This window comes from Pygocentrus nattereri, chromosome 23 (assembly GCF_015220715.1).
Source record: "Pygocentrus nattereri isolate fPygNat1 chromosome 23, fPygNat1.pri, whole genome shotgun sequence".
In the NCBI taxonomy this organism is placed as follows: Eukaryota; Metazoa; Chordata; class Actinopteri; order Characiformes; family Serrasalmidae; genus Pygocentrus; species Pygocentrus nattereri.
Genome location: NC_051233.1, coordinates 20,137,729 through 20,165,447, shown reverse-complemented (window position 1 = coordinate 20,165,447; position 27,719 = coordinate 20,137,729). Strand labels below are relative to the sequence as shown.

Sequence of the window (27,719 nt, the reverse complement as noted above, 5' to 3'; positions counted from 1 at the left end):
GCTTTGCCGTTCTTTCCTCAGCACAGAAATTGCTGTCTGTGGTACAGATGTCCAGTACAGATGTGACAGATAAGAGATTAGCATCCAAAACAATGGAGTTTTTCCTTAGACTTAAGCAAATACGTCCAAGTAGGAGCTGAAAGCAAAGGGACACACTCTTCAACTTGGTTTAAGTTATTTAAGTTAACTCATTTAAATGACCCACAGGTCATGTCAGAGGATTTTTAGATGTTTTAATGAAATCCTTCATTGATGCGTGCCTAATAGGCTTACAACAAAGTTCATAAATGTGAGGATGAAAGCCTTCAAAAACAGGACATGAGGGCTGGCTTGAAATTTTTAAATACTCGCTGGCACAACAACTACTCAGATATTCATTCTCAAAATCACCCTTAAAAACTATAACATTATTTTACACAGTTAACTACTGTTTTAAGTATGTTTATTTGTGCAGCTCAAAATACATCCAGTTGGTGGCAATAATGTACGAATAGTGAGGCTGAAGCCCAGCTGCTCGCATTGTATGCCAAAGAAGCCATAACTGAAGCCCTCTCGCTTAATTACATTTCATAAGTCAAGCAGATGCTAAGGGTGTATCGTATAAGAATGACAGTGTTAGTTGGTTTCACGGTGTTAGTTGGTTTTAGTTAGCTGCTTCTCTTTTGTTATTTGGCTTGTTCACCATTTTTAGCATTGAAAGCAGTAGTGTGGACAATTCCCAGGCCAAGTTGAGCTACAAGAGAGTAGAGCACAGGATTGAGGAGCGTTTGAAGCTGCAATCTGAACACAAACAGGACCAACCTAGAAGCAGCTTGAGAGGTATCCCTCTTGGCTAGTAAAGTGCACAGAGGGTCCAAGTCATGGGGACCAATGATACTGTGATCACTTCAGCTTTCAGTCTGCTAGCTAGACTGAATTTCACCCCCACACCAGACTCTGTCTGGGAGCACCCACAATGTAGCAGTGGTGGTGTTTCACTGCAAACACACCCAAGGCTAGTGATATTTGTCGTGCCTCTTTGGTACACCAAGCTCTTTTTGTAAACTGTGCACTGAGCATTTTTCTGAATGTGAATTAAAGTGCTCTAAAGTTTGCTCTTTTAGCTTCAGTGGCAATGAACGAAAGCAGTGCAGTTTTTGTGCTCTGAAGTGAGGTGACGTGAATGCCTAGGATCTGTTTAATTTTCCATATATTACAATACCTGTTCTATATCGTCACTGTCAAAACAAAACCTTGTATCATCGAAATGGTAACTTTACAGGAGAAGGAAAAAAAATTCTGAACTTGCAATGGAAATAATGTGACAAGATTTTTTCGAAGTCATTTTGGATCATCTATAGTGGTCCACTGATCATAACATTCTAATACAATGCAAAAGGTAACTGTTTCAAATGATGTAGAACAGTAAAAATGACAAGAATGAAGACAAGGTTTTTGAGTGACAGCAACAACATAAAGGCTCATTTTGATGAAATGTGTTGTAGTTTAAACCACAACTTTTGACAGACTTCTGAATACTAAATAGTGAATCAAATACCAACTTAATCACCGAAAACTCGAGTATTCAAATCATTCGGGCCAGCCCTACAGAACATATCACATTCTGAAAATGGCCACCAATGACCAACATTCTGTTCCTTTACAGATCTACTAAAGTAATTAGCCTACGAATTACATCAGTCAGAGCCAGTATGGCATCAGGTGGCCCAGCTGTGCTTTGTGCATCTATGGCTCTGAGTGCTAGCAGTGGCTCTTGACTCTTACAGTAGTAGAATACAAAACACAATCAGCCTCCCTGTGGAGCCTGTAGTTCTTCTCGTGTGGCTAGGTAAGGCCTCCAAAAACAAAGGACAACAACGTACTGTCTCTTCCAATAACAGTGCTAACTTCTAGTGTAGACTATGTGTGTGCACAACCTATACTCCTAACATATAAATAAACCCAACATGGGCAAGACAAGGACACTACAGAACAAAAAAAGCTTCCAGGTAAGGCAGGGGATGGGGGAGGAAAGTGTTCAGAGTGTTCACTGTTACAGTACAGTACAGCCAGTACCTCCACACAGCCTAGCATATTCCACCTTGTTTCCTAGTGCAAGACAGACAAGCTCTACCCAGCCTTGAAGCTGAGGAGCCTTGGCCAGGCCAGAGGAAAAGTCCATGTAAGCAGCAGAACTTTGACTCAGTGGACACTCCCGGTCTGTTCTTTTTTCTCGTCTTCTCAGACTCATTCCTCCGATCCCACGTGGAGAGAGCTTTGGCACTTTTTCACATTTTAAGGCTTGAGCAACGGTTCTTACTCGAATGACATGAGATTGGCTGGTGTCTAAGGGGAAAGAAAGAGAAACTAGTTATACAATTATTAAAATAAAAAAACAAAACAGCCAACTGTGACTCCATGACAGGTGTGTCAAACTGGGTTTTCCTTCGAGGCCACAGCACTGCAGACTTTAGTGTCCATGATTTCCAAAAAGAATTTCAAATTTTGATTTTGTGGGACCATAGCACATTTTCCACTTCGCCTCAGTGCATTTTAAATGAGCTCGGGCCAGAGAAGGTAGCAGCATTGCTGGATTCTCTTTATGTATGGTTTACAGGAGTGTTCTCAAGCCTGTGCAGTGATCTCACCTACAGAATCACATTTTTAATGCAGTGCCACGTGAAGGTCTGAAGATCATTGCCAACCAATGTTGTTTTTCGGCCTTGTCCCTTGCGTAGAGATTTCTCTGGATTTTTATTGATATTATGTACTGTAGATGATTAAATCCCTACATTCTTTGCTATTTTACATTGAGAAACATTATTCTTGATTTGTTGCACTATTTGCAGATTGGGGAACCCCTTTGAAGGACTCGCAGTCCCCAATCATGTCACTGACCTGTTGCCAGTTAACTTAATTAGTTGTGAGATGTCCAACCAGGTGTTATTTTGCATTACACAACTTTGCACCAGCAAACAGGTATTTGAAGCTGCTGGTGCCTCTGGAGTCCTGCGAACCTCAAGGTGTAGGATCCTTCAAAGGCTTGCTGTGGTGTATAAACCTACTATTCAGCCACACCTAACCAGTGCTCACAAGCAGAAACGGTTGCAGTGGGCCCAGACATACATGAAGACTAATTTCCAAACAGTCTTGTTTACTGATGAGTGTCGTGCAACCCTGGATGATCCAGATGGATGGAGTAGTGGATGGTTGGTGGATGGCCACCATGTCCCAACAAGGCTGCGACATCAGCAAGGAGGTGGCAGAGTCATGTTTTGGGCCGGAATCATGGGGAGAGAGCTGGTAGGCCCCTTCAGGGTCCCTGAAGGTGTGAAAATGACCTCGGCAAAGTATATAGAGTTTCTGACTGACCACTTTCTTCCATGGTACAAAAAGAAGAACCGTGCCTTCCGGAGCAAAATCATCTTCATGCCTGACAATGCACCATCTCATGCTGCAAAGAATACCTCTGTGTCATTGGCTGCTATGGGCATAAAAGGAGAGAAACTCATGGTGTGGCCACCATTTTCCCCTGACCTCAACCCTATAGAGAACCTTTGGAGTATCATCAAGCAAAGGATCTATGAGGGTGGGAGGCAGTTCACATCAAAACAGCAGCTCTGGGAGGCTATTCTGACATCATGCAAAGAAATTCAAGCAGAAACTCTCCAAAACTCACAAGTTCAATGGATGCAAGAATTGTGAAGGTGATATCAAAGAAGGGTTCCTATGTTAACATGTAACTTGGCCTGTTAGGATGTTTTTGATTGAAATAGCTTTTGATTTCAGTGAATGTGACCTCCTAATGCTGCAAATTCAACAAATGACCATTTTCAGTTCTTTACAACCTATAAAATGTTTTGAAACTCTGCTGTGCATAATAATTTGGAACAGTGCATTTTGAGTTTTTTTATTTTTGAAGAATATACTGTTATCATTGGGAGGTTTGTTCAATAAAATTCAATTTATAGTCTAACAGGTGATGACTTTTATTATACTGACTCATTTGCATTGACCATTTAGAAAAATCAGGGAAAAATATCATTTGCATAATAATTTGGAACGCGGTGTAAAGGAGATTTTAAACCACATATATTAAATATATATAAAGTAAAGTTTTCTGCCATTCAGACTGCAGGTAATTTTTGCTACTCAAACTTGATGCACTAAAAATCTGATTTGCACTGCCTGTCTGAAGCAAGCCTACATGCTCAGGGCATGACAAAATTGGATAGTTTAGAACAAGGCTGTTAAAAGGTAGAAGGCTAAGTAATCAACAGCCTAAATAATACTATAATAACCACTTAATAATAAGAATATATCAATAATATCCAATAGCAAAATACAGAAGATTAATGAACTCAATAACTCACTAAATAGCTGTGAAGCAATGAATCATGTAAACAACATGTGAATTGCTTTCTTGTAGGCTATAGAAACAGCCTTTAGATACAGTAGTCATTTTCAATCATGACTACTGCAGATGGAAACAAGTTATACAGTATTGAGGGCAGGAGAAGGACGACAAAACGTTTAGGTTGTGAGCTTAAGCTGGACAAATGTTGCTGATTTTTCTGTGGGAGCAGGATGAAATCCCGAGGGAAAGGGTAGGGACAGAAAAATTGGTCCCATGCAGTCCTCTACTCTTCACCCAATGGGAAAACAATTTTTAGAGTATACATTAGAGATGCACAATGACATCAGAATCATACCTGTACCGGCAGATAATTGCTTTAAAAATGTACATAAAAGACCAGTATTTGATGAATTACTGTACTCCAGAGGGATAGAATGTATAGGCAGGACTGAGCTACTGTGTTAAATTAACTGCATTTTATTCATTTTACTACATTTGTAGCCCTATAGAACCAATAAACAAAATATTGCCGCATTTATGAACCCAATATTATAAACCCAATATTTATTTATTTATTGCACAGCAGAATGTTAAGGTGATACAGAGCTACTGTGCTAAAATAATGAGAATACGTTTTTTTGTATTACTATTTGTAATGCTAAGAAACAGTACTAATTTCTATATTATTTAAACCTTGATGCAGCTGCAGACATGTACCTGATATATAATGGATATCGACATCAATCCATTTGCAATTCCAAAAAAAGGTCTGTGCACTGCTAGTATATTTATGTATATTTAATTTTATGTATATTTAATTAAACATTTAATTCTGATTTCACCTTTAAAATTGTAGGTTTGGGGTGTTTTAGTGTCATACAATACAATACAGCACATTGTTTTAAAATCAATGTTTAAAATTTTTTGGCGCTTGGCCAGTTTTCTTTCTAGGATCTAGGTGTGTTCTACCTGTGGTTTGTTGCTCTGACAAGCCTCCTCCAAGTGTTTATGCCAGAGGATTGCAGAGAAGCGAGACCCTGTCTGAAACTTGTAAACGTTTCCTGGGAATCAAAGACATTTAATTTTCATTTAATTTAACATTTAAACCAAAAGCAAAAACAAAGAACAAAGACATTTTGAAGACAGTTCAAATATACACTATTGCTCTAATGGAATTTGTTACCTTTGTCTGCATCATTTAGCTGAAAGATATTGGGTCGTGTTGGATCATCTGGCAAGACCACCATCCAGCCCAGCACACACACTTTTTTACAGGGTGTAGATTTGTACTATATGATGGAAACAATATGTTATACACTTATCACAGCTTGCACTGCCATATGAAATGGGTCATTATCTAAAACTGAATGGCACAAAGGGACACCCTCACATGTTTTCTTTCTGTGCCTCGAAGTGCTTTGGCTCCATAGAAAGTCAAAGTAGAGCCTGAGAGTGTGATCCAATACCGTGTCCACGACGAAAGCTAAAAACCAGAACCGAAAATGCACCATGTTCATGAAAAATGGAAATGTACTCTATTAAGACATTTCCTTGCCAGAAGACTTAATTCATCAAGTAAATTGACATATTTATCAGGCTAAATCAAGGATTGTCAGGATTGTTATTCAGTTTTTCATTTCCTTAGATACATTACATACCAAGCTCACCTTTGGCTTTCGGCCCTCTTTCAGCAGGGTCTTTCTCTTTAGAGGACCCTCCATAGCGATACCACCTATCTCCCAATGGCCTCGGCCAGGTTCCACTGCTGATGCACTGTTGGAGTGGAAATATTTGCATGAAACATGACTAAAACATCCTATATTCCACTATGTTAAAGAATATGTGTAACATATGTATGCTTTAGGGCCCGACCGATATAAGCCTGTTAACATTAGTTGATAAATTTATATGATCAAAAAATAAACAGTATTTGTCAGCTGTGAATTGTCAAATATATATGGACTAAGACCCCTTATCAATTTTAAGAATATTTTAATAATTAAATGATAACAGCCATGAAATCAATACGAAAAATGTATGTTTTTATTTGTATTTTGTACAGTACCATGTACAGTCAGAGAACACTCTTCATTTACTCAATTCTCAGTCAAAACAACCATTAAGTAAGTTATTGATTTTCTCAGGAGATATTTCTGAGGAAGGAAAATAAGTGGAAAAAAAAAAAACAGGAGTTTCCAAAACTGGAGTTTATAAAATGTCTGGACGACTAAAACTGTCACCATCAGATAAACAGTACTTAAAGCTTTCATCTTTTAGAGAGAAAATCAAGCTCTAGCTTTGTCAGAGCTGTCCATTCTTTCACTGTGAGAAGATGAATTCAACACAATGGGTCTGAAAGGATGTGTAGCTGTCAAGAAGAAACAAAACAGAAGAAGAAAGAAAAACAAATCATATAAAGAAGCTGCTGGTGTTCTCAGAACAATGGACTGACCACTTCAGTCCAGTCCAGACTTCATTGAACATGGATTACTTTGATGTGGAGGTGTGGAAAAATATCCTTGCAGATTTCTTTGCAAAACCGAAAGCAAGTCTCCTGAAAAGAATATGCTATATTAAAATGTGTATTATATTTACTTGTCGAGGCTCCTGTGTAAATGTCTGTTAAATGTTTTCTTTTTTCTTGATGCTACAAAATGAATAACTTGTAACGAAGGGTGGTCTCTGACTTTTACACTGTATTGTATGCATTAGTGTTCTGCAGAACCTAAATATAGGCCAATTTTACCAGTCAGTAAATCGGTCGGGCCTTAGTGAGCAAGTATTTGTAATGGTGCTGATGTTGAACAGCTTGGCCAAGCATGGCTCTGCAGGCTGAAATGTTCAGTGAACTAAAGTGAGTTCAGATGATCTGGCCTTTTAGTGTGGCTCACTGGAAGCCAGAAATGACAGGTTGACACTTGGAAGGAGACAGGAAATGTGTTTGGTCACCACCAAACCTGCTCAGAAAGTCACTGGAAAGAGTGAAGTGAGCTCAGAAAACGTCAAATGAGGTAGAATTAGGAGAGTTAAATGGTGCTAGCATGTGAACCCATCGATATGGAAACCCATCAACCAAACCTCCACCCAACAGACACCACGTTTGAACAACTTAGTACATGTAGCTATTGCACTGGCTGCACCCATTATGTAAGATGACCACCTGACCCAAGGCAAAGTCGGAAATGAAAGAAATGTGCCTGGGACAAGCTAGAAAAGAGAGATAAAAGATTGGTGAAGAAGACAGTTGGCATGCAAGGACGAACTGTGACGGCTCAGGAGGACAAATGAGGTGACCCTTGACCCAAGCTGAAGACTGTACCTGCAGGCATAGCTGCGACTTCTGGGGGAGTTGCGGAGAGGGACCCTCCAGTTGGGCCCCAGCGTGGCATACATGCGCCCCCTGTTTGTATATTTGGCACAGTCAGTTTGTGGGCTTGTTTGTGGACACTGATTCCCTATTCTTCAGTCCAATTTATGCCTAGACAATGTGTCTTGGACTTTCATTAGGCCTAGTCATAGACTAGGCACATTTCCAGAAATGGATAATAAATGTGACTGGTTTAATGACTAAGTGACTGAGTGACTGACTAACTAGGTAGCTAGCTAGCTAACTAACCTGGAATGCTATTGGTGATTACAATAGTAAAAACCTTGTTACTCTAGTCATAGGTTTAATCTTGGGCTAGGAAACCATTATGTTTTAGGGATAAAGACATTTTAATCTGTTGTCATGAATATGTTTACTTTTCTGTAGATGGCAAATAAGAATTACCAGGTTAATCAGGGACCGGCTGCAACAGCTGTGCGTAAGCTCAAACACAGGCTAGTTTAATCTTAAGTATTTAGGTTTAAGTTTAGGTTTACACACACACACACACACACACACACACACACACACACACCCACACCCACACATACACTTTCTAAGCCGCTTCTCCCTCAGGTGCTGGATCCTATCCCAGCTGTCATTGGGCAGAAGGCAGGATACACCCTGGACAGGTCGCCAGTCCATCGCAGGGCAGACAGACAGATATACACAATCACTCACACACTCACACCTAGGGGCAATGTAGCATGTTCAATTGGCCTGACTGCATGTCTTTGGACTGTGGGAGGAAACCGGAGAACCCGGAGGAAACCCACGCAGACACGGGGAGAACATGCAAACTCCACACAGAGAGGACCGTGGTCGCACAGCCAGGGAATCAAACCCAGGCCCTCCTTGCTGTGAGGCGACAACGCTACCCACCGCGCCACCGTGCTGCCCAAGTTCAGGTTTACAAGGCACTAAATGTAATTGGAGTGCACTACACAAGCTAGTCTTTTTACCAAATATTCACACCCTTGTGAGCTTGAGGAAATGTTGGGGAAACAGACTAAAACTACGTAAAAAAAGTTTTTTGGTTGACTAAGCCAGAAACCGACGTTTAAAAAAGCTGCACATTTGGTTGTCACTAGGAAACATTAATGGCTACAGATATTCAGTTTTATTTAGTTCAACACATCACTCTCTTCTATACTTGATTTTTTTTTTTTCCACGAGAAAAAAACAAAAAAACAAAACAAAAAACAATGTCCGAGCAAGCTGCTGTCACATTTCAATGGCAATGGGTTTACAGACTGGTTCTGTACGTTATCGTCATTTTAAAGTGACATACATATTAGTTGTTATTAGTTAGGATATTACAATTTGTGGTTAAACCAACTTTGATAAGGATAGGAGGACAGTCTGAAACTAACTAGACTTAACTCAGGACTTGGTAAAGCCTTTACACACAAATTTAAGTGTAAACTTAAGCAGAACCAGTGCAAGCCAGTCCAGAATTCTGAACAGCCATATTCATCCGGGGATTTATTGTCATCTCTCTCTATTGGATTCTATAAATAAACTAAGTTGAACTCAAGCACTATAGTGTGTACTGATTACGTACTGAAAAAGCTTGCTGTTCCTGACAATCAAATTTAAAGTGAAAGCTCCATCTCCACCGAGTCTGTAAATTTCTCTACAACGAACTATTTCAAATCAAACTCTAAATGACTTTGTTTACACATCAACCAGTGTAGAAACTTTGGGGGAATTCCCCTTTAACTGCTCTTTTAACATTTTTTTTGTATGCTTTTGTGCTGCACATGTACAGATATATGCTACACATTTAAACATGATAAAGACACAGAAACACATTTGATCACATGTGAAAACAACACAACAAGTAATCAACTGCTTCGTAGCCTGGCAGTCAAAAATAATTTTCTATCACATGGTTAATGCAAAACCAAAGAATTTTACTGTGAATGTTCTGTTAACAGGTACTAATAAAGACAGGACATCTTACCTTTCTAGTCTTGTGGACGGATCCTCACAGAATGAGCTCTCACTGCTTCCTGAAGAGGAAAACAGATCTTAAAACATATCTTATTTGCACCTATGCCAGAAATTCAAGCCTTTTCTAAACACTGTAGCTTTATGTGAGATACACAGGAATATGTATTTATACCAAATGTAAATGTAATGACATACAGATATGCTATAGATTAGGTACAGACTGACAATCTTGAAAAAGGCACAATTACATACAATATACATACAACAATTGTTATGGCTATACCAGCTATAATAGGTTTAATGTAGTATTCACTGTGTTGGTACCTATTGATATGCCATTGGACACTGAAGAGTTGTTGGGGTTGTTTCTGGCTGGACTCTGAGACTCTAAGAAGCTGTCGTCGAGCAGATGCCGTGGTTTCTCCACAGGAAATGTGGCACTTTTACTCTCCACCATGCCAAACTGCCACATCATACTAAGAGAAGGAGAGTGCAGGGCAGTCATGAATCATAATGTAAGAGCAATAACAGTCACTGAAAACATTGCCACATATAATCATCACAAACAAAACTTTAAAGGGGCTGTTAACTGGATTGCAAACATTAAAAATCTCAATGAGCTCAGTGCTTGGAATTCACTGTTTTTATGAAATCACAAAAACCAGAACATTTGCAGGAACAAAGCTGACCTGTTCATTTAATGAAATAGATGTAAAAATTAATTATGACTATTTTTTGGTGTATAAGCCCACAGATAGGTCACAAATGGAAAAACTAAATATAAGACAGATGCAGGATATGGGGCCTTCAATACGTACATGTTTGTGTACTTAAGAAAGTGGTAAAGAAAATGAGTGAAATAAGCAAAAGATACATACTTGTTGCCCACACTATGGCTCTTTCTATGGCGTGATGGTGGAGGGGTGGGCATGCGGACCCCCACTGTGGCATCAGGGCAGGTAGGTCGACGACTGTACCTCACAGAGAGTGACATGTCTGAGGAATATGAGAGAGAGAGAGAGAGAGAGAGAGAGAGAGAGAGAGAGAGAGAGAGAGAGAGAGAATCATTCATAAGTCCTGAATGTACAACTGTAATGCAACTCACCGGGACAAAAAACATGAGCAAATACCAATGCTGCTTTTCTTTAAACCTTTAGGAGCCAATTCACAAAATATTTGAAAGTTTCCTCCTCCCTTTAAATTCCTCTAGAGGGAGACATATCCACATTTAAGACCACTCTTCATATGGTGAAAAAAATCCACAGAGTGAATCCCATCCACATATTCATACACGCACTGCCCCAGAATAAAATCACTCAGGGTGCATTAGAAATAAAAGAGGGTGCACACTTTGGCACAGGCAGGCAAAAAGGACTTCACACTTCATTGTCTACAATGCAACCAACTTCTTTTACAACGTCAGTGTCTGAAGTGGAGGTCATTTCTGAGACAGATTGGCACACTATATGTCCAAAACTATACAGACACCTAAGTGAATTCAGCTACAAAATGGTGAACCCATTATCTAACATGGTGTTCAACTGAGCTTATATAATCTCCATACAGTCTCCTCTGAAAGTACTGAAGCAGCCAGACCAATATATTTGGGTTTGAGATCAAAATATGAATGTGAGACGATAGACTGAATTCTAATCTGGCCTCCCAATTCTTATTGCTGTTGACTGGTTTACATCTTGTGGTAAGGCCTCTGTGTTTGTGCTGTCAAAGTCTTCTTCAAACAGTGAATTGTGATACCTCCACTCTTGCCCTGTTGAGGTTGTTGGTGATGTCACTGTTGTTTTTGAGTCTTTCATCAATTGCTGTTGTTTCCCTTGTCTGACCTGTTCAATGTCTGCGTGTTAGCACACCAGTGGTTTCTTTCTTTTTCAGGGCATTCCAAAGTGTTGCACTGGCTGTACGATTTTCCCTATTTTCTCAGTTTTGCTTTATTATGCTCTGAGGAAAATGCTAAGCAATCGATTGTGCAGACGATCCATCGTCTAGTAATGAAAAGAAAATGGAGAAAGAGAATACAGATGGCCATTGCTCTCTAGTTTGATATGGTCATTGACTGTACAGGACACAGCTGCATGTGGCAAGCAGAGCAAAGATACCACATTCTGACTGTTTAAATGTTTTTTAGCAGTTCGTGGCATTTCTGTGTCAACAGTTATGGTCTCTGAAGCCCAGTTCGTACCCTTTTGATGAGACAAGACAAAAGAGTTTCCGAACGTTGTATACAGCAGATTTAAAAATGTTATCACTGGGGTGAAAATAGATTATACTGGTCTTTCTTTTTTTCTTTTTTGTTGGGCAAAAATAGGTCCTAAAATGCCTGTTTCTGGCACATTCTCATCTTGAAACAGACTTTAGAAATAACATATCTACATCTAGCCATAGGCATGAGCACAACTGGCCTCGCTCTCTCTGGGTGGGTAGGATGGCCCCTCGTCTCCCTCATCACTCAACACGATGCTAGCCAGCGCGGATGTCTGTCAACTGACATAACAGAACTGGCGGGTGGCGCTTTCCTCTGATCATACTCAGCTGACCAATGACATTGGCTCGGTTCACAGGTCTCGAAGGAAGCCTGTGTTAGCTTTCGCCCTCCTACCGCTGATGGAATTGTGTGACTGAGGGAGTCCTGACTAATGAGTGAAATTAGATATGTCAAAATGGGGTAAATTAGGAAAGAAATTGAATTCAGAGACTTTTATAATCAATCAATAAAACAAATATAGGAATTCACCCAGACAAAACAGTTAAACTGTAACTTAAATGTTTATACACCCTTATTAGTTTTTGTTAAAATACAAATGAGACCATTAGTCCCTAAACTAGGTATAGAAATCCAAAAATTAAATTAACAACACTGGATAAAAAATATCTCTGAAAATGTAATGCCACTTCCACTGAAACTGCCTTTAATTAGCGACATACCATGCAAGCGAAACAGTAAAACAACTATACTACTATTATGTGATCTAGAACGTCAAAAACATCCAGCGTCCAGTTACTTTTACTGCAGAGGAGTTAAATCATAGACAATTATATTTAAATACAGTGCTGTGAGAAAGTATTTGCCCCTCACCTGATTTCTTCTATTTTTGCTAATTTGCCACATTTAGATGTTTCAGATCATCCAACTAGTTTTGATATAAGATAAAGACAATATGAGTAAATATAAAACGTTGCATTTCAAATATTAATCCAATTCCTGAATATAAAGATTTATTCAAAACCGGTATCACCCACGTGAAAAAGTAATTGCTACTCTAAACCTAACAACTGCTTTTGTCACCCTTGACAGTAACAACTGCAATTAAACATTTGCAATGAGTCTTTGACATCATTGTGGAGGAATCTTGGCACACTCTTCTTTGCAGAACTGTTTTAAATCAGCTACATTGGAGGATTTTTGAGCATTATTTGACCATTTAGGGCTTTGCCACAGCATTTTGACGGGATTCAAGTCAGAATTTTTACTTGGCCACTCCAAAACATTCATTTTGTGTCTTCTTAGCCATTCAGAGGTGGCTGTTGCCTGGCAAATCCCAAGCTAAAAACAATGCTAGTGATACAAGGCATTCATGTAAGGGGTAAATATAATCCATCCATCCATCCATTTTCTAAGCCGCTTCTCCGTCAGGGTCGCGGAGGGGTGCTGGAGCCTATCCCAGCAGTCTTCGGGCGGAAGGCATACAAGGTAAACATAATGGCTAAATTTAATGTTTTGACATGTTTTCTACTCTTTTGTGTAGTAAAGGCAATCAAATAACCACTCCCATCTCTTGTCATTCATATTGAGATTTCTTATCCGGTGCAAATTGGTCATAAACATTACAGACATCCTGGGGTAAATTGACCTTACCCCACCTATTCGTCGAATGAATCCCATCAGTATCTTCATGGTTGCTACTTTATGCAAGACTTTGCTCAGCTTGTTTATATATACTTTCTTTATATTATTTATATATGATTACTTTTCCATTTCAAGCTTTTCTACACAGGACAAGATTTCATATAATGTTACGTACTGGCGATTTGCAGCAGGTAATAACAAAAACATGCTATTATTAAACCGAAATATTTCAATACCCCCTCCCACCCCCATGTGTCCTGCACTGTCCTGCAAAAGAGACTATGCTGTCCTTCAGTCTGTCTCGACCTAGTCATCATACAAATATGTAAATAACATTCAAAAGCCTGGCCTCTGAAAAATTAACATGGTCAAATTTTCAAAATTCCAACCAGATGGTTGTGAAACTAGGCTTTATAAACATTGCCATAACATTGAATTTCACCAAATCTGAGATGGAGCCCAGCACACAAGCAGCAAAGCTGTTTCTCATTTCCATTAGTGAATAACCCAAATTTCTTCCTCCATTCATTTACAGGACACAAAAAGACCCCGGAGCGATGCAGCAGCATAGAGACAGCATGAGACACCTTCACGCTGAGACATTTATGAACTTTAAAACATTTGATTTATGAGCAAAACGTATTAACTTTCTGGAACCGCCACAACTGACAAGACAGTCTGCTCACTTTAACAGTTTTCACACTAAATATAGCAGCTTAAACAGCTTCCTTACACACTGTTCATAAATGAGTGAATGTCTTTTAAAGTCACAGGGGAAAATTAGGAGAACTTTCTCCACCTGGTCCTTGTTATGACACTTCTTAATGAGCTACTAAATGGTTACCTGAATTATCCACTGTAATTAGGAATGGTATTAAATAGAGATGTTTTATATGGTGACAAAAACAAAACTTAGAACTCAGTATGACACATTATCAAAATTATGTCCAAACATAAAAAAATACAACAAACAAACCCATTCATGGCAACTTCACCAATAACAATAAGGTAAAAGCAGTGTCATTGGCTTGTGGTTTGACAGCACATGCTCACAATTATCCTTGGGCACCTGTAGGCTAGGCTTTGCCAATATGGCCAAAGAGGAGAGGTAATGAAAACAGCTTGTGCATGTGTAGCAAAAGCACAGAATGTTCTCCGCTTTTCTTCTCTGAGTTTGGAAGAAGGGGATTTAAAAGATTAAATACTTAAAGTACATTACTTGCCTGAATCAGTATGCCTCCGATAGTTTCAAAGCATGACCAAATCTGGTGGACTAATTAAAGGACCCCCCCGAATGAGATGGACAAGGGTCATTTCAGGCCTATTTACCTAGGGCTTGTCCAATCACGTCATGGATTTCCATGCAATTTGATTATATTCACCCTCCCAATCAATACAAACATTACGCTGCAGCTTAGACCTACTTTCTATTCCATTTTTGGTTTACATGCTTTAAAAAAAACAACTTTAATTTAATTAAAACCTTTTGCAATCACATTATACTAGGGTAAAATTTGTGAGCTGACTTTAAGCTGCCTTGACAAAGCTGCTGCTATAAACTTGAAGGTGGTTGCTAAGGTGTTGCCAGGCCATTGCTATTTGACCCCAGGTGGGTGCTAATATTGTCCCTTGCTGAAGAAACTTCAGACTGCTACACATGCTCTAAAGGAGTGATTTCCAAAGCCATACCCACATGCTTTATTTATCATCTTCTTCTTTCGGCTGCTCCCTTTAGGGGTCGCCACAGCGGATCATCTGCCTCCATCTTGCCCTATCCATGGCCTCCTCTACTTTCACACCAACCATCTCCATGTCCACCTTCACTACATCCATAAACCTTCTCTGAGGTCTACCTCTTCTCCTTCTACCCGGCAGCTCCATCTCCAACATTCTTTGACCAATATATCCATTTTACATTTACATTTACAGCATTTAGCAGACGCTCTTATCCAGAGCGACTTACAAGAAGTGCTTTGTCAATCTAGAGAAAGTATCTTTGCTAGTTACCAATAGCTTAGAGAAAAAGACAGTCCTGAGCTCAGATACTGCTAGAAACAAAATGTCACTGCAGACACCAAGAGAAAAAGAAACAGAGTTGAACGCAGAACTCTGTGCCATTCAATGCAATACAATAACAATAAGATACAATACAATAAACTACAATACAGAGTGCAGTACAATAAAATAAGTGCAGCTTATAATTCACTACATATCCACTATTCCTCCTCAACACGTGTCCAAACCATCTCAACCTGGCCTCTCTGGCTTTATCTCCAAACTGCTCCACCTTCACTGTCCCTCTGATCTGCTCATTTCTAATCTTGTCCAGCCTTGTCACTCCCAACGAAAATCTCAGCATCTTCATCTCCGCCACCTCCAACTCAGCCTCCTGTCTTTTAGACAGAGCCACAGTCTCCAAACCATACATCATAGCAGGACGCACTACTGTCTTGTAAACCTTCCCTTTCACTCTTGCTGCTATCCTTCTGTCACACATCAGCCCTGACACCCGTCTCCACCCACTCCATCCTGCCTGCACCCTCTTCCTCACCTCTTTTTTGCACTGTCCATTGCTCTGGATGGTTGACCCAAGATATTTGAAGTCATCCACCTTTACGACCTCTACTCCTTGCATCTTCACCTTTCCACCTGCCTCCCTCTCATTCACACACATGTATTCCGTCTTATCTCTACTGACCTTCATTCCTCTCCTCTCCAGTGCAAACCTCCACCTCTCCAGATTCTCTTCCACCTGCTCGCTACTCTCACCATGGATTACAATGTCATCTGCAAACATCATGGTCCATAGAGCCTCCTGCCTGACCTCATCTGTCAACCTTTCCATCACCATTGCAAACAAGAAGGGGCTCAAAGCTGATCCCTGATGTAACCCTACCTTCACCTTGAAACCATTTGTCACTCCAACTGCACACCTCACCACTGTCTCACTATCCTCATACATGTCCTGCACCACCCTAACATACTTTTCAGCTACACCTGACTTCCTCATACAGTACCCACAGTTCCTCTCTTGGCACCCTATCATATGCCTTCTCTAGATCCACAAAGACACAATGCAGCTCCTTCTGACCTTCTCTGTACTTCTCTACCAACACTCTCAATGCAAAAATTGCATCTGTGGTACACCTTCTGGGCATGAAACCAAACTGCTGCTCACTGATCTAAACATCTCGCCTTAGCCTTGCTTCAACAACTCTTTCCCATACCTTCATGGTGTGGCTAATCAACTTTATACCTCTGTAGTTACTGCAGCCCTGCACATCACCCTTGTTCTTAAAAATGGGGACCAGTACACTACTTCTCCACTCATCAGGCATCCTCTCACTCTCCAGGATTTTGTTAAACAACCTGGTTAAAAAGTCCACTGCCTTCTCTCCTAAACATCTCCATACCTCCACAGGTATGTCATCTGGACCAACTGCATTTCCATTCTTCATCCTTTTTAAAGCTGCCCTCACTTCCACCTTACTAATTCTCTGCACTTCCTGATCCACTATCTCTCCCCCTTAAGTCTGCACCAGTCACTAATCTCTCCTCTCTAGGGACACCATCTACCACTTCATCCATCTTACTCCAAAAATCCTCTTTCTCCTCTAACTGACAACCAACCTGTGGTGCATATGAACTGACCACATTCAAAATCACACCATCAACCTCCAACTTCAGGCCCATGATCCTGTCTGACACTCTCTTTACATCCAGAACACTTTTCACAAGCTGTTCCTTTAGGATTATCCCTACTCCATTTCTCTTCCACTCTACACCATGATAGAACAGTTTGAATCCACCTCCAATGTTCCTGGCCTTGTTTCCTTTCCATCTGGTCTCATGAACACACAGAATATCTACCTTCCTTCTCTCCATCATGTCTGCAAGCTCTCTGCCTTTACCAGTCATTGTCCCTATGTTCAGAGTCCCTACTCTAACCTCCACACTCCTGCCTTTCCTTCTCTCTTGCTGCCTTCTAACCTGCCTTCCTCCTCTCCTCTTTGATGGTCTTCGACCTACAGTAGTCCAATTTCCACCGGCACCCTGCTGGTCAACAGCACCGGAGGTGGTCATTGTTAACCCGGGCCTCAACCGATGCAGTATGGTAATCATATTCGTGATCCGCATGATAGTTTTGGCACAAGTTTTACGCCGGATGCCCTTCCTGACGCACCCCTCACCATTTATCTAGGCTTGGGACCGGCACCAGAAGTACACAAAGTACACCCCTAATGGCTGGTTTCACATGCTTTATTTATTTAAAAAAAAAACGAACATACCGCTGGAATTCTGCTAAAGATGCCTTTGAAAATGCAATAATATTATAATGTAAAATTGTAAATTTTCACAATTTAACTGAACCATTGGGATGCCAGGAAGATGCTGTGAATTTTTCTCAGATAGTAAATGACATTCTGGGAAAGAGGAGACAGTGTGAAATTTACTGTAATAACCCAGTAGTTTAAACAGTGAAAGTGAACAAAACATTGTGTACATAACAATACTGTTTAGTAAGCTGTTAAGATTTTTTTTTAAGTTGGCCTTGCTGTGCACTCATCTGCATCTTAAATACTGAATTTATCTGCTTGAATGCAGAATGACTACAGTAAACTAAAATATAAGCTTTTTACATACAACCTTTTGTGAAAATACCCACATTTATTGTTATATTTATTTGAAATAATATTTATTTTATCTGTTTGTAAATATGGTTAGGATACATCAGATGTATGTTCTTGCTGTTTTCAGCGGGCCTAGTTTCAAGAACAACATAGTCCAGCGTGGTAATGGTATCATTTATAAATTGGAAAAACAACATCATGAATCAACTCCTGAATGTCAAAACCAAAAACTTAACTCCCTAGATTGAATTTGAAGCCCAACCTGCCTCGCAACGGTAGCTATGAAAGAACACTTTGTGGGTGGAGCGCACACAGATCAGTCGTAGCTGATAATAGTAAGGAACTCTGTGAGGAAGCTTTGCAGAATTGTGAGATTTTCACATTGGCAGGGGTTTCTGCGCTGGTCTGTTAGTGATTAGAGCTCGCCCTGCACGGCACGTTACTCTCTCTGAAAACACAGTCAGCCCTGGCTGGGCCTGCAGAGGCCTGATTCCAGTTATTAATTGTTTCCCAGTGATGTGTTCGAAAATATTTTGTGTTGAGAGAAAGGGACATTGTAAGAGAGAAAGAAACGAGAGAAAGAGAGAGAGATGGAGAAAGAGATGGGAAAAGAGAAAAGCACAGTGAGAGATTGAGGAAGATAGAGAGAGTGAGAGGGGAGTGCAGAGGGAGAGAGACAGAAAGTAACAGAGCAAGGGAAAGCGAGAGAGACAGACAGTGACAGGGGAGAGAGACATTGAGAGAAAAGGAAAAAGATTGTATGTGTGAGAGAAAGAATGGGGAAATGAGAGAAGGAGGGCAAGCGAAACAGGGAGAGATTGAGAGAAATAAAGAAAAGAGAGAGAAAGATAGTGAGGGGTTAGAGAGGGAGAATGAGAGAGAGGGAGAGAGAGAGAGATAGAAAGAAAGAATGACAGAGAAAGAAAGAAAGCGGGATTAACAAAATAGAATGAGAGAAAGGACAAAAGAAAGAGACAGAAAGGAGGGAGAGGTAGAAAGGGAGAGAGAGGGTTAGCACACTTTGAGCACTCTGTATAAACACTCTCGGGTTGTTTAGTTCTCAGTATGCAATAAAAAGTGTAAATAAATGTTTGTGTTCAGCTTGAGGGTCTGGCTGTGTCCTGATGCTCTGGTCGGTGTGTCACGCTTGCAGTCTTGTGCGGAGAGATTGACTAACGCTACCTCATCGTGTCTTGGCTGCTGATGCACTGGGATTCTTCCACAACACTAGTGCATTATGTAATAACTGGCTAGGCCAAGACTTTATAGAAGACCGCAGTCCATGTGATGCTTGTTGTGATTGTCATCATCACATGGTCAGTCTGCATCTTCATGATGTAACCTCTGTGACTCAGACTGGTTAATAAAGCAGCCTAGAAGAACTTATTCTAAGTGAGATCTCAGATTATTCCTTAAAGGTTGACATGAAGTGTCTATTTCTGCCATTTAATCCACTTTTCTATGTTCATAATGTTAACAGTGTTAATGCTGCATTATGTGATATGTAAAGAAGGTGATATAACAGAGCTGTATGCACTTTTATTTAGCTTGGGTCACAACCGTTTTTAAAAAGGAAATGATTGAACAGAGATATATTTCAGACATGAGAAGTTTTTTCATTACTTGGATTAAACAAGACATATATAAGTTCTTACTAATGCAAATTGTGCTCCAAACAGGGTGAGACAGGTTCCAGAGGGGGTTTTAAGCCTAGATTTGCAACTAACAATTTCAATAACATTCATTTGTTTATTATTTGTTTATTACTTTTCACTACAATCTTTCAAACAAACATCTAGCATATCTTCAAAATTATACTTTCATCAAGATCAACAATTCCACAAGATTCTCCACTGCCCTCAAAAATGCTATTTCACTCAGTTAAAGGTGCAAAACAGTAGAGGAACAATGCATGAACAATTCATATTATCCAAGAATATTATGGAGGTAGTCTGATTCTACACAAACTTTGTATCACTATTCAAATTATTACTCCTCCATTGCTAAAGCAAAAGATAAAAAGTCTGTGTGTGGTCAGTAATATCATGTAACTGCCATATACAATGTTCACCACTTGTGAAACACCAGTAAACACGCACACGATGCCAGCATTTTCAAAAATGTCCATCTACATAAAAACACCAGGAATGTGTCAATAGTGATATCAGGTATCACGCCAGTATTGCATACTTGCAATGTACTGATACCAATATCTAATCACATAAGCTGAGTGTACACTGTCTCTCTAACACATGACCTTAGCTGGCAGTGAGCTTCCCCAATATGGGTGGAAACTTGTAGGCTAACAAAACAGAGGCGAAAAAAGACGATATTTGCTACCTTAGCCTGTCTATGTCAACCTTCATCTGCTTGACTCAATAGAATTTTTTATATATATATATATATATATATATATATATATATATATATATATATATATATATATAAACCCTACATTTTGTACAGTGTCCTTGAGTGTCGAGAAAGGCGCTTTTAAATTAAATGTATTATTATCATTATTATTATAAACAGTGATTTCTTTTATAAAATAGGCTCTAAAGAGACGATATTGACCTATTATGTATATTTCAGTGCACAGTGTCAGCAGTGCTGCTCAGTTTCTAATTGTATTTAGTCAATACAAAAATTGCTCAAAAGCAGTCAAGCTGGAGAAAAAGGTGAGCTCAGTTTTGCACATCTTACAGGAAATCATTCTTTTTTTAATCTAACATTAAAATGAAGTGTTTAATATCTTTGAATTTTGTCATGCATAGCCCTGTACTGTAGTCTCCACTATCTTCCTCTTTCATTTAAGTGATGTAAATGGAGAGCACAAACGTCATCAAGACATCCAATCCATAAAAAAAGAGTAGTTTCCAGGGATTTATTTTGTTTTTCCCACAAAATGTATTCTAAATGTATTCTGAATATATTACATTTCTTAGGTCCTGCAACAATTACACTACTACATAAATTTAGCCCAGTGTTTTTCAAAGTTTTCTGCTCATCTCTGGCTACAGAATACTGCATGTTATGACAAATAACATATAATATAATATATCTATAAATACAAGTTTTAGGCCAGAATTCCTCTTTCAGCACTTGTGTCAATCTGCTCTTTCCTACTATGTGGGGTTTACCACAATGAGACATGAAAGAGACATTTTTCCAGTTCTCTTTCAAAAACAGCCCCTCACATTAAAAAATTCCATGCGTGACATTTATGGTTTCTCTTTCCTGAAACAATTCCACAATTTCCATGGAAATTCTCTATAAGATTCCAGACCATAAAAAGCATTTCAGAAGACTCGTGGTTTTATGACAGGTAGTGTCATCATTAAGATGGCAGCTCAAAACAGACATCATGCATGGAAGAACTGAGTAACAAACAATAAATGCTAATGGTGCCTACTGCTGTATTCTGAAATTACATTGCACCATTTGGTGAGATGGCTATCTGACTGCATCGATTTATGAAGGAAAAAGCTTTCAGTGCTCATAAAGCCATAATAATAATTAGCTTCTTCTGGTGTGTCTTGGAAAGAAAAAAAAAACAGTGTTCAAAACATTTTCCTCTGGTCTTGTAACAGGGATAAAATGCATTGTAAAATGGAGTCAGGCCGAGTGCTTACAGATAACCATGGCAACTCCCCAAAACAGCTTACTAGCTGAGCTATGTGGAACAATAGCTGAGGGAAGCCCATATACAGTGTTACCACACTTCAGACCATGACTGAGACTGACTGCAGGCAGCATGATTGCAATAATGGTGAAATAACTCAATTGGCTTGCTATGTTGCGTGACCGGGCCATGCTGGCAACCGCCAGGCTGGGTTTTACAACATGTGGCCCTCTGCATGTTGTTGAACATACAGCATTTACAATGTATGACTTAACTCTGCACTTCAAAGCAAAAGTTGTGTTTGGCCCACGCTGTGCTTTTTACAACAGGCACCAATGCTGCTTTCTTCATTATACAACTTTCAGTTTAATACTGGAGCAAATGCTGTCTTCAACCAGAGTAAAATGAGTCCAAACCCACCCAATCCCTACCATAATCCCACCTCCCCCATTGCAAAGCCCTCCAAAGCAGCCAGCTCTCTCTAAATTCCCACAATCCAACTGGACACATTCCAAATTGCCTAGACTACCAAATATACATGACAGATGAAAAGAAATAGAAACAGCACCATAACACATGCTATGCAGCCACATGAGATGATTCAATCAACCCTTAACTGCTTGTGAAAGTCATTGTGCAGGTACTTTGATTTTATTTTCTGGCAGGAATTGACTGCTTGTGCTAACTAATTGCAGCCTCTCCATTTCTCTGAAAAAACTTCACTGGGGACATGAACCAATTTGAGAAACAAAAACCAGCAACAAAAAGTATTTTGTAAGGAAATATAAATAAATAAAAGTATTGTAAACCTAATTGTACTTAACCTTTCTGGAAAAAAAAACCATGAATTTGAAAATACTGGTTACCAGCTAATAGCGGGTACTCTTTTTTTACTAACTATATATTTACTACTTACTATTTAATATTAAAATATATCAGAATACAATTAAAATGACCATATGATCCAAATAAGTATACCTAGTTGAATAGTATAATTATTTACTATTTCATCTTACTATTTATGCTTTACCTCCAAAATTCCAAAAATTTCTGGAGCATTACATCACATCTCACAAAATTTCATTAGCACATGTTGACAACATGTAATTATAATTTATGACTCTTTTATGGGATATTTCATAGCTATATTTAGGAACAATTTAATGCCTCATGAACAGTAAAATTCCATATCTTGTGGGTGGACATGTTCTTATCAATTCAAACACAACAGCTGGCTGGTTGAATAACTTTCCAAACCTGCTATTTTATTAGATTAAGTTGGCATAATAGGAACAAAATTAACTATTTTTGTACTTTGTTATAAAAGGTTTTGTTGGAAAATGTTAAAATATTGGTCCTGCTCAGAGTAAACTATTCAGTTTCTGCATCCTGAACACCAGAACTGTGAACAACACATGAGAGCATGTTGTACTTAGATGACCAAGGTTCCTCTGAGGGTCTCAGATCACTTTTTGTTGTCTCAGTCTATGAAAGTGCCTGAAGGAGTTTCCTTTGTTTCTGTTCCTGACCTACACCCAAACGAGACAAACAGAACCGACTCTTACTGAGCCCCCAGGGTTCTTCAATAAGTCTTCTGCTGTCTGCTGAGAAAGGTTACTAGTGACCTCATTCTGCCACCACACTGCACATTAAGGTGGGAGAACTCAAGAAGCTGCTTTCCCTTAGGAGGTCATAAGGGGTCAACTGAGGGTCAGAAACTCAGCTACACTTGAATCTCAGCCTAGAGAGAGGTACTGTCTGGTATAAACTGTTTGCTGAGATAGTCACAAAGAATATCTGGTAATACTTTACTTGAAGGTTGTCTACATAACACATTCATAACATCTTACACAAACAGTTCATAACATGCTCATGGATGTCTAAATTGACATTCAAAGCATATAAGTTTCACATGAAATTTAATATTGTTATTCGATTTTACTGAGACATTTTTTCAAATTAAAAGCACTCAAAAACTATTTTATTTTCAGTTATGCGCCTAATTTCTGGATAGCCAAAAGAAAAATGACCTCACTTTACCCTTTTGGTCATTAAGTGCTTTGACACTTAGGCATGTATTGCCTACTTTCAACTTCTTTTTAATTATTTATCTTTTCTTAAGCATTTATTTCTTTACATGCCACTTTAATATATGGAGAGTAAATGACTCAGGATTGCTCTGAACAATCATGCAACCGAATCCTAGCATGGTGATGGGACTCGGAATGTTACAGGGCCATAAAATGCATTCCCTCTAGATGCTGTATAGCCAATTAATGTAAGCAGACTTCTTTGCATTGCAATTTCAAGATCCACATAACATACATTTCTCTTGGGTTAGCTTCCATTGCTTTGATGTAAAGGCAAAACAGAACTTATTAAGCGCTGGTATAACAGTACTAGATTTAGCCCCAAGAGAGTTACACTTAGGATGTATAACAGTTTCCTTAACAATGTATAAACTGTTGAATTAACCTTTGGGCACAATAAAATTTTAAAGAACACAGTAAACTGGAGAAACAACAATAACAAGTGCAAAATGCAAATGTTTAAGAAAAAAAATTATTAAAAAGAAGTTGAAAGTATAGGCAAAATGTACCAAAACACTTAAACACCAAAGTGGTTAAAGCGAGGTCATTTTTATTTTGGCTGTCCAGAAAATGAGGCGCTTCACTGAAAATAATTTAAATTAGAAAAGGGGTCTTTTATTTTGAAAAAGATCTGTCAGTAAAATAAATTACCGAATACTGCAGGTAGACTGCCATGTGGCAGTCATGCAGACCAACTGTTGTCTTTTAAGAAATACTGCCATATAGTGGCCCAAAAAGTATTTGGATATTTGTACCATCAAGTTCATTGTTCATTGTTCATTCACAGTTGTGGGGGCAGTCGTGGGCTGGAGGTTAGGGAACCAGCCCTGTGACCGGAAGGTTGCCGGTTCGATCCCCTCAGCTGACAGTGCATGACTTGCCCTTGAGCAAGTCACCTAACCCCCAATTGTTTCCCGGGCGCCGTGGATAGGGTTTGCTCACTGCCCCCTAGTGCATGTGTTCACTAGTGTGCATGTATGTGGGTGTTTCACTGCACGGACGGGTTAAATGACAAATGGTTCTAAATTCTGAATTCACATGGCTTTTACTTTAAACAGCTCTTTTAAGACTGTACTTTTCAACAAAGAATTCTGTCAAAAGACAGCTAGTGTGCTTCAAATTGTTATTCTTTTGAGCAGTCACTTTGCAGACTTCATGGACATCACTGTGAGAAAAACAGCCTGAGACTGAAGTTTCCTCCTTTCTAGTAAACATAGTGCAGTCTGGCTAGAATTCTTCTTCAGGCGTTAGCCACCCAAAGAGTCTTACCATCAGTTTAATGCTGTGCTAAAAATGTTTTCCCTAAAATAAACAGAATTTTCTTGAACATTTTGTGAGCCTAGAATGTCTAACACTTTTGGTAGCTAAAGGAGTTCAGTGTGCACATGACAGTATATCCATAGCCCTTACCTGCAAGATCTTCTTTGGAGGACGCCATGCATGGTGAACTGTTCCCAGGTTCTATCTTCAAGGAAATCCTGTAACAGAAAGTAATAACATAGCCTCAGTGAGTCAATGGGTTACTGTTATAAAGCATCCTCAAACCAGTAGTACATCACATGGAGCTCTATTTGGTACAGCAAAAAATATATTATTCATTTTTATCATTTAAAATTTGTTGGACATTTTTTACCATAACTCTCATTACCACATATCTGCTTTCACATATCTAACTTTAAAAAAGGTTGACTTAAAAATAAATGTAGGTGGGCAATATAAAATTAATTATTTATGCTTTCTTTTAAATGATTAAACCAGGAATCATTGTTTGAATATGTCAAAAACCAAAACATTACATTTGTCATTTTAATTTTTCAAGTTGTCCTGAAAAATAACCTCAACAGGCATGTCCAGCAGTTTAGAGTAAATGATTAGTGTTGTTACTAAAGGTTAGCAAACCAACCACATATCTGTCATGTCTGCAGTACACATGTACATATAACGCTAAAATAAAACTGATTTTTGTACATTAAAAAGCTTGAGCAGGTATTTTGGCCTGGAAAAAGCTGTTATTAGTTTAAAGATGGAGCAAAAGTCTCTGTTTGTTTATCAGTGGATGTGAAATGCTTCCTTTGAGGAGCACTGGAAAAAGTATATAAATCAGTACAGAGGTAGATATAGAACAGTTCAGAAACCACCAAATATCTGTAGTACTTCGTTATTGGTCGTGTAAATACAAAGGGAGTGCAACTGATTGTGGTAGAACATTTCAGAAGATTTCTAGTGAAGTACAACAAAGAACCCTAAATGAAACTACTACATAGTAAAAACTAGACCTATAAACAAAACAGCATTACATCACAGTAAAAGATGCATGGGTGGACGATGTTGCAACAACTGGATTTTATACTAATCCTGAGACCTATTTAATCAAGAAACAGAGACCTTTTACCTTTTTTTCCCCCAGGTTGATAATTTCACAACTTTGTGTGGTTAATTTACACCAGCCACACATTTTATTAGAGTTTAATAAAGAAGTTGTTGCTTTATAAGAGTTTTTCCACCTTCAAAAATATGAACTGAACCAAACATGAACTAACTGAACTTCTGCTCAGGAAACATCTGGAACTGTTATAGTAACCACTATTCACTGTTCAATGGTCTTTTTGCTTATTTGACATCACTCTAAAGAATCTAAACAGGCCAGTTAGTTACCTTGCCTGTACTCTGACAATTCTCCACATTTACACATGATCATGTGAAGACTTAAAAAGGCTATTTTTTTCTGTTGAGTGTGAAAATACAAGAAAAAACACTCAATCTGTGCCTATATGAATGCTAATGGCATTATACTTCTTAACTCGCTTATATCAAAATCACATTTATATATTTGAAATATATAACAGAGTATTTACAAACATAAAATAGAGTATATTTATATAATTTTTAATAGGCCAAACATAATTAACTAAATCTTTATTTTCCATTATTAGCATTTTACATTACAAGTTGGGTTTGTAGCAATACACATTACTCACAAAAAGTTATGGATATTTGGCTTATGGGTGAAATGTATGGAAAATGTCAAAAGTTCTCGCTACAGTGATATTATATCATGAAAGTAGGGCATTTAAGTAGAAGCATGCCTCATCTCAAACAGTTTATTCAAACAAAAGCCAACAACAGTGGTGGGCAAACCCCAACAAACAATCTCAATGTCTCAATAACTTGTCATGCGCCTTTGAGCATCAATTACATCTTGACAACGACGTCTCATGCTCGTCACAATTTGACTTATTGTCTGCTGAGACATGGCATCCCACTCTTCTTGAAGGGCGGCCCTCAGGTCGTTGAGGTTCTGGGTTACAGAGTTACGAGCCTCTACACAGCGACTCAGCCAATCCCATAGGTTTTCTATGGGGTTCAGGTCTGGAGAAAGTGTAGGCCACTCCATTTGAGGTACCCCGGTCTCCAGCAGCCGTTCCCTAATGATGCAACCTCGATGAGCTGGAGCATTGTCTCCTATGAAGATGAAACTAGGCCTGTGTTGTTCATGCAGAGGCACAATGACTGGATTAATGATGTTATTCAGTAGTATGGGCTTGTCACTTTACCATTCACATACTGTAGGGCAGTTCTGTATTGACTAGACACACCTGCCCACACTGTAACACCACCACCACCACCACCTTGCTGTTAAGCTCCTTGTTAGAGAACAGCAAGTTGTGCAAAAAGTACTGAAACACTGAACAGCTGAACATGTGCATTCAAAAGTTTAGAGAAGGTCACATTAAGTTCACCTGTAAAGGTTAGAGTGCGTTTTAGGTTCACCCTGAAATTTCACCAGAAAGCCAAATATCCCTAACTTTTTATGAGTAGTGTCAAATTTAAAAAATGGTCCATGTCAATTTTATG

General features: G+C 39.0%; 1 protein-coding gene across 4 annotated transcripts in view; it reads right to left on the bottom strand.

The window, feature by feature from the left end:
• Nucleotides 1-425: 425 nt before the first annotated feature.
• Nucleotides 426-27,719, bottom strand: part of LOC108427873 (ras-specific guanine nucleotide-releasing factor RalGPS1) — a 228,335-nt gene continuing 201,041 nt past the window's right edge. Inside the window, exons 11-20 of one of the 4 annotated variants that reach the window (XM_017698433.2) lie at nucleotides 25,275-25,342; nucleotides 10,538-10,655; nucleotides 9,984-10,135; nucleotides 9,670-9,718; nucleotides 7,656-7,736; nucleotides 5,995-6,109; nucleotides 5,727-5,819; nucleotides 5,520-5,625; nucleotides 5,306-5,397; nucleotides 426-2,325 (exon numbers count right to left, since the gene is read on the bottom strand). In XM_017698433.2, the coding sequence (XP_017553922.1) occupies nucleotides 2,296-2,325; nucleotides 5,306-5,397; nucleotides 5,520-5,625; nucleotides 5,727-5,819; nucleotides 5,995-6,109; nucleotides 7,656-7,736; nucleotides 9,670-9,718; nucleotides 9,984-10,135; nucleotides 10,538-10,655; nucleotides 25,275-25,342 (904 nt within the window). In that variant the 3' untranslated portion in view covers nucleotides 426-2,295. The remainder of the gene's footprint in view (nucleotides 2,326-5,305; nucleotides 5,398-5,519; nucleotides 5,626-5,726; nucleotides 5,820-5,994; nucleotides 6,110-7,655; nucleotides 7,737-9,669; nucleotides 9,719-9,983; nucleotides 10,136-10,537; nucleotides 10,656-25,274; nucleotides 25,343-27,719) is intronic. The other 3 variants (XM_017698442.2, XM_017698452.2, XM_037533254.1) reach the window with 3 other exon arrangements.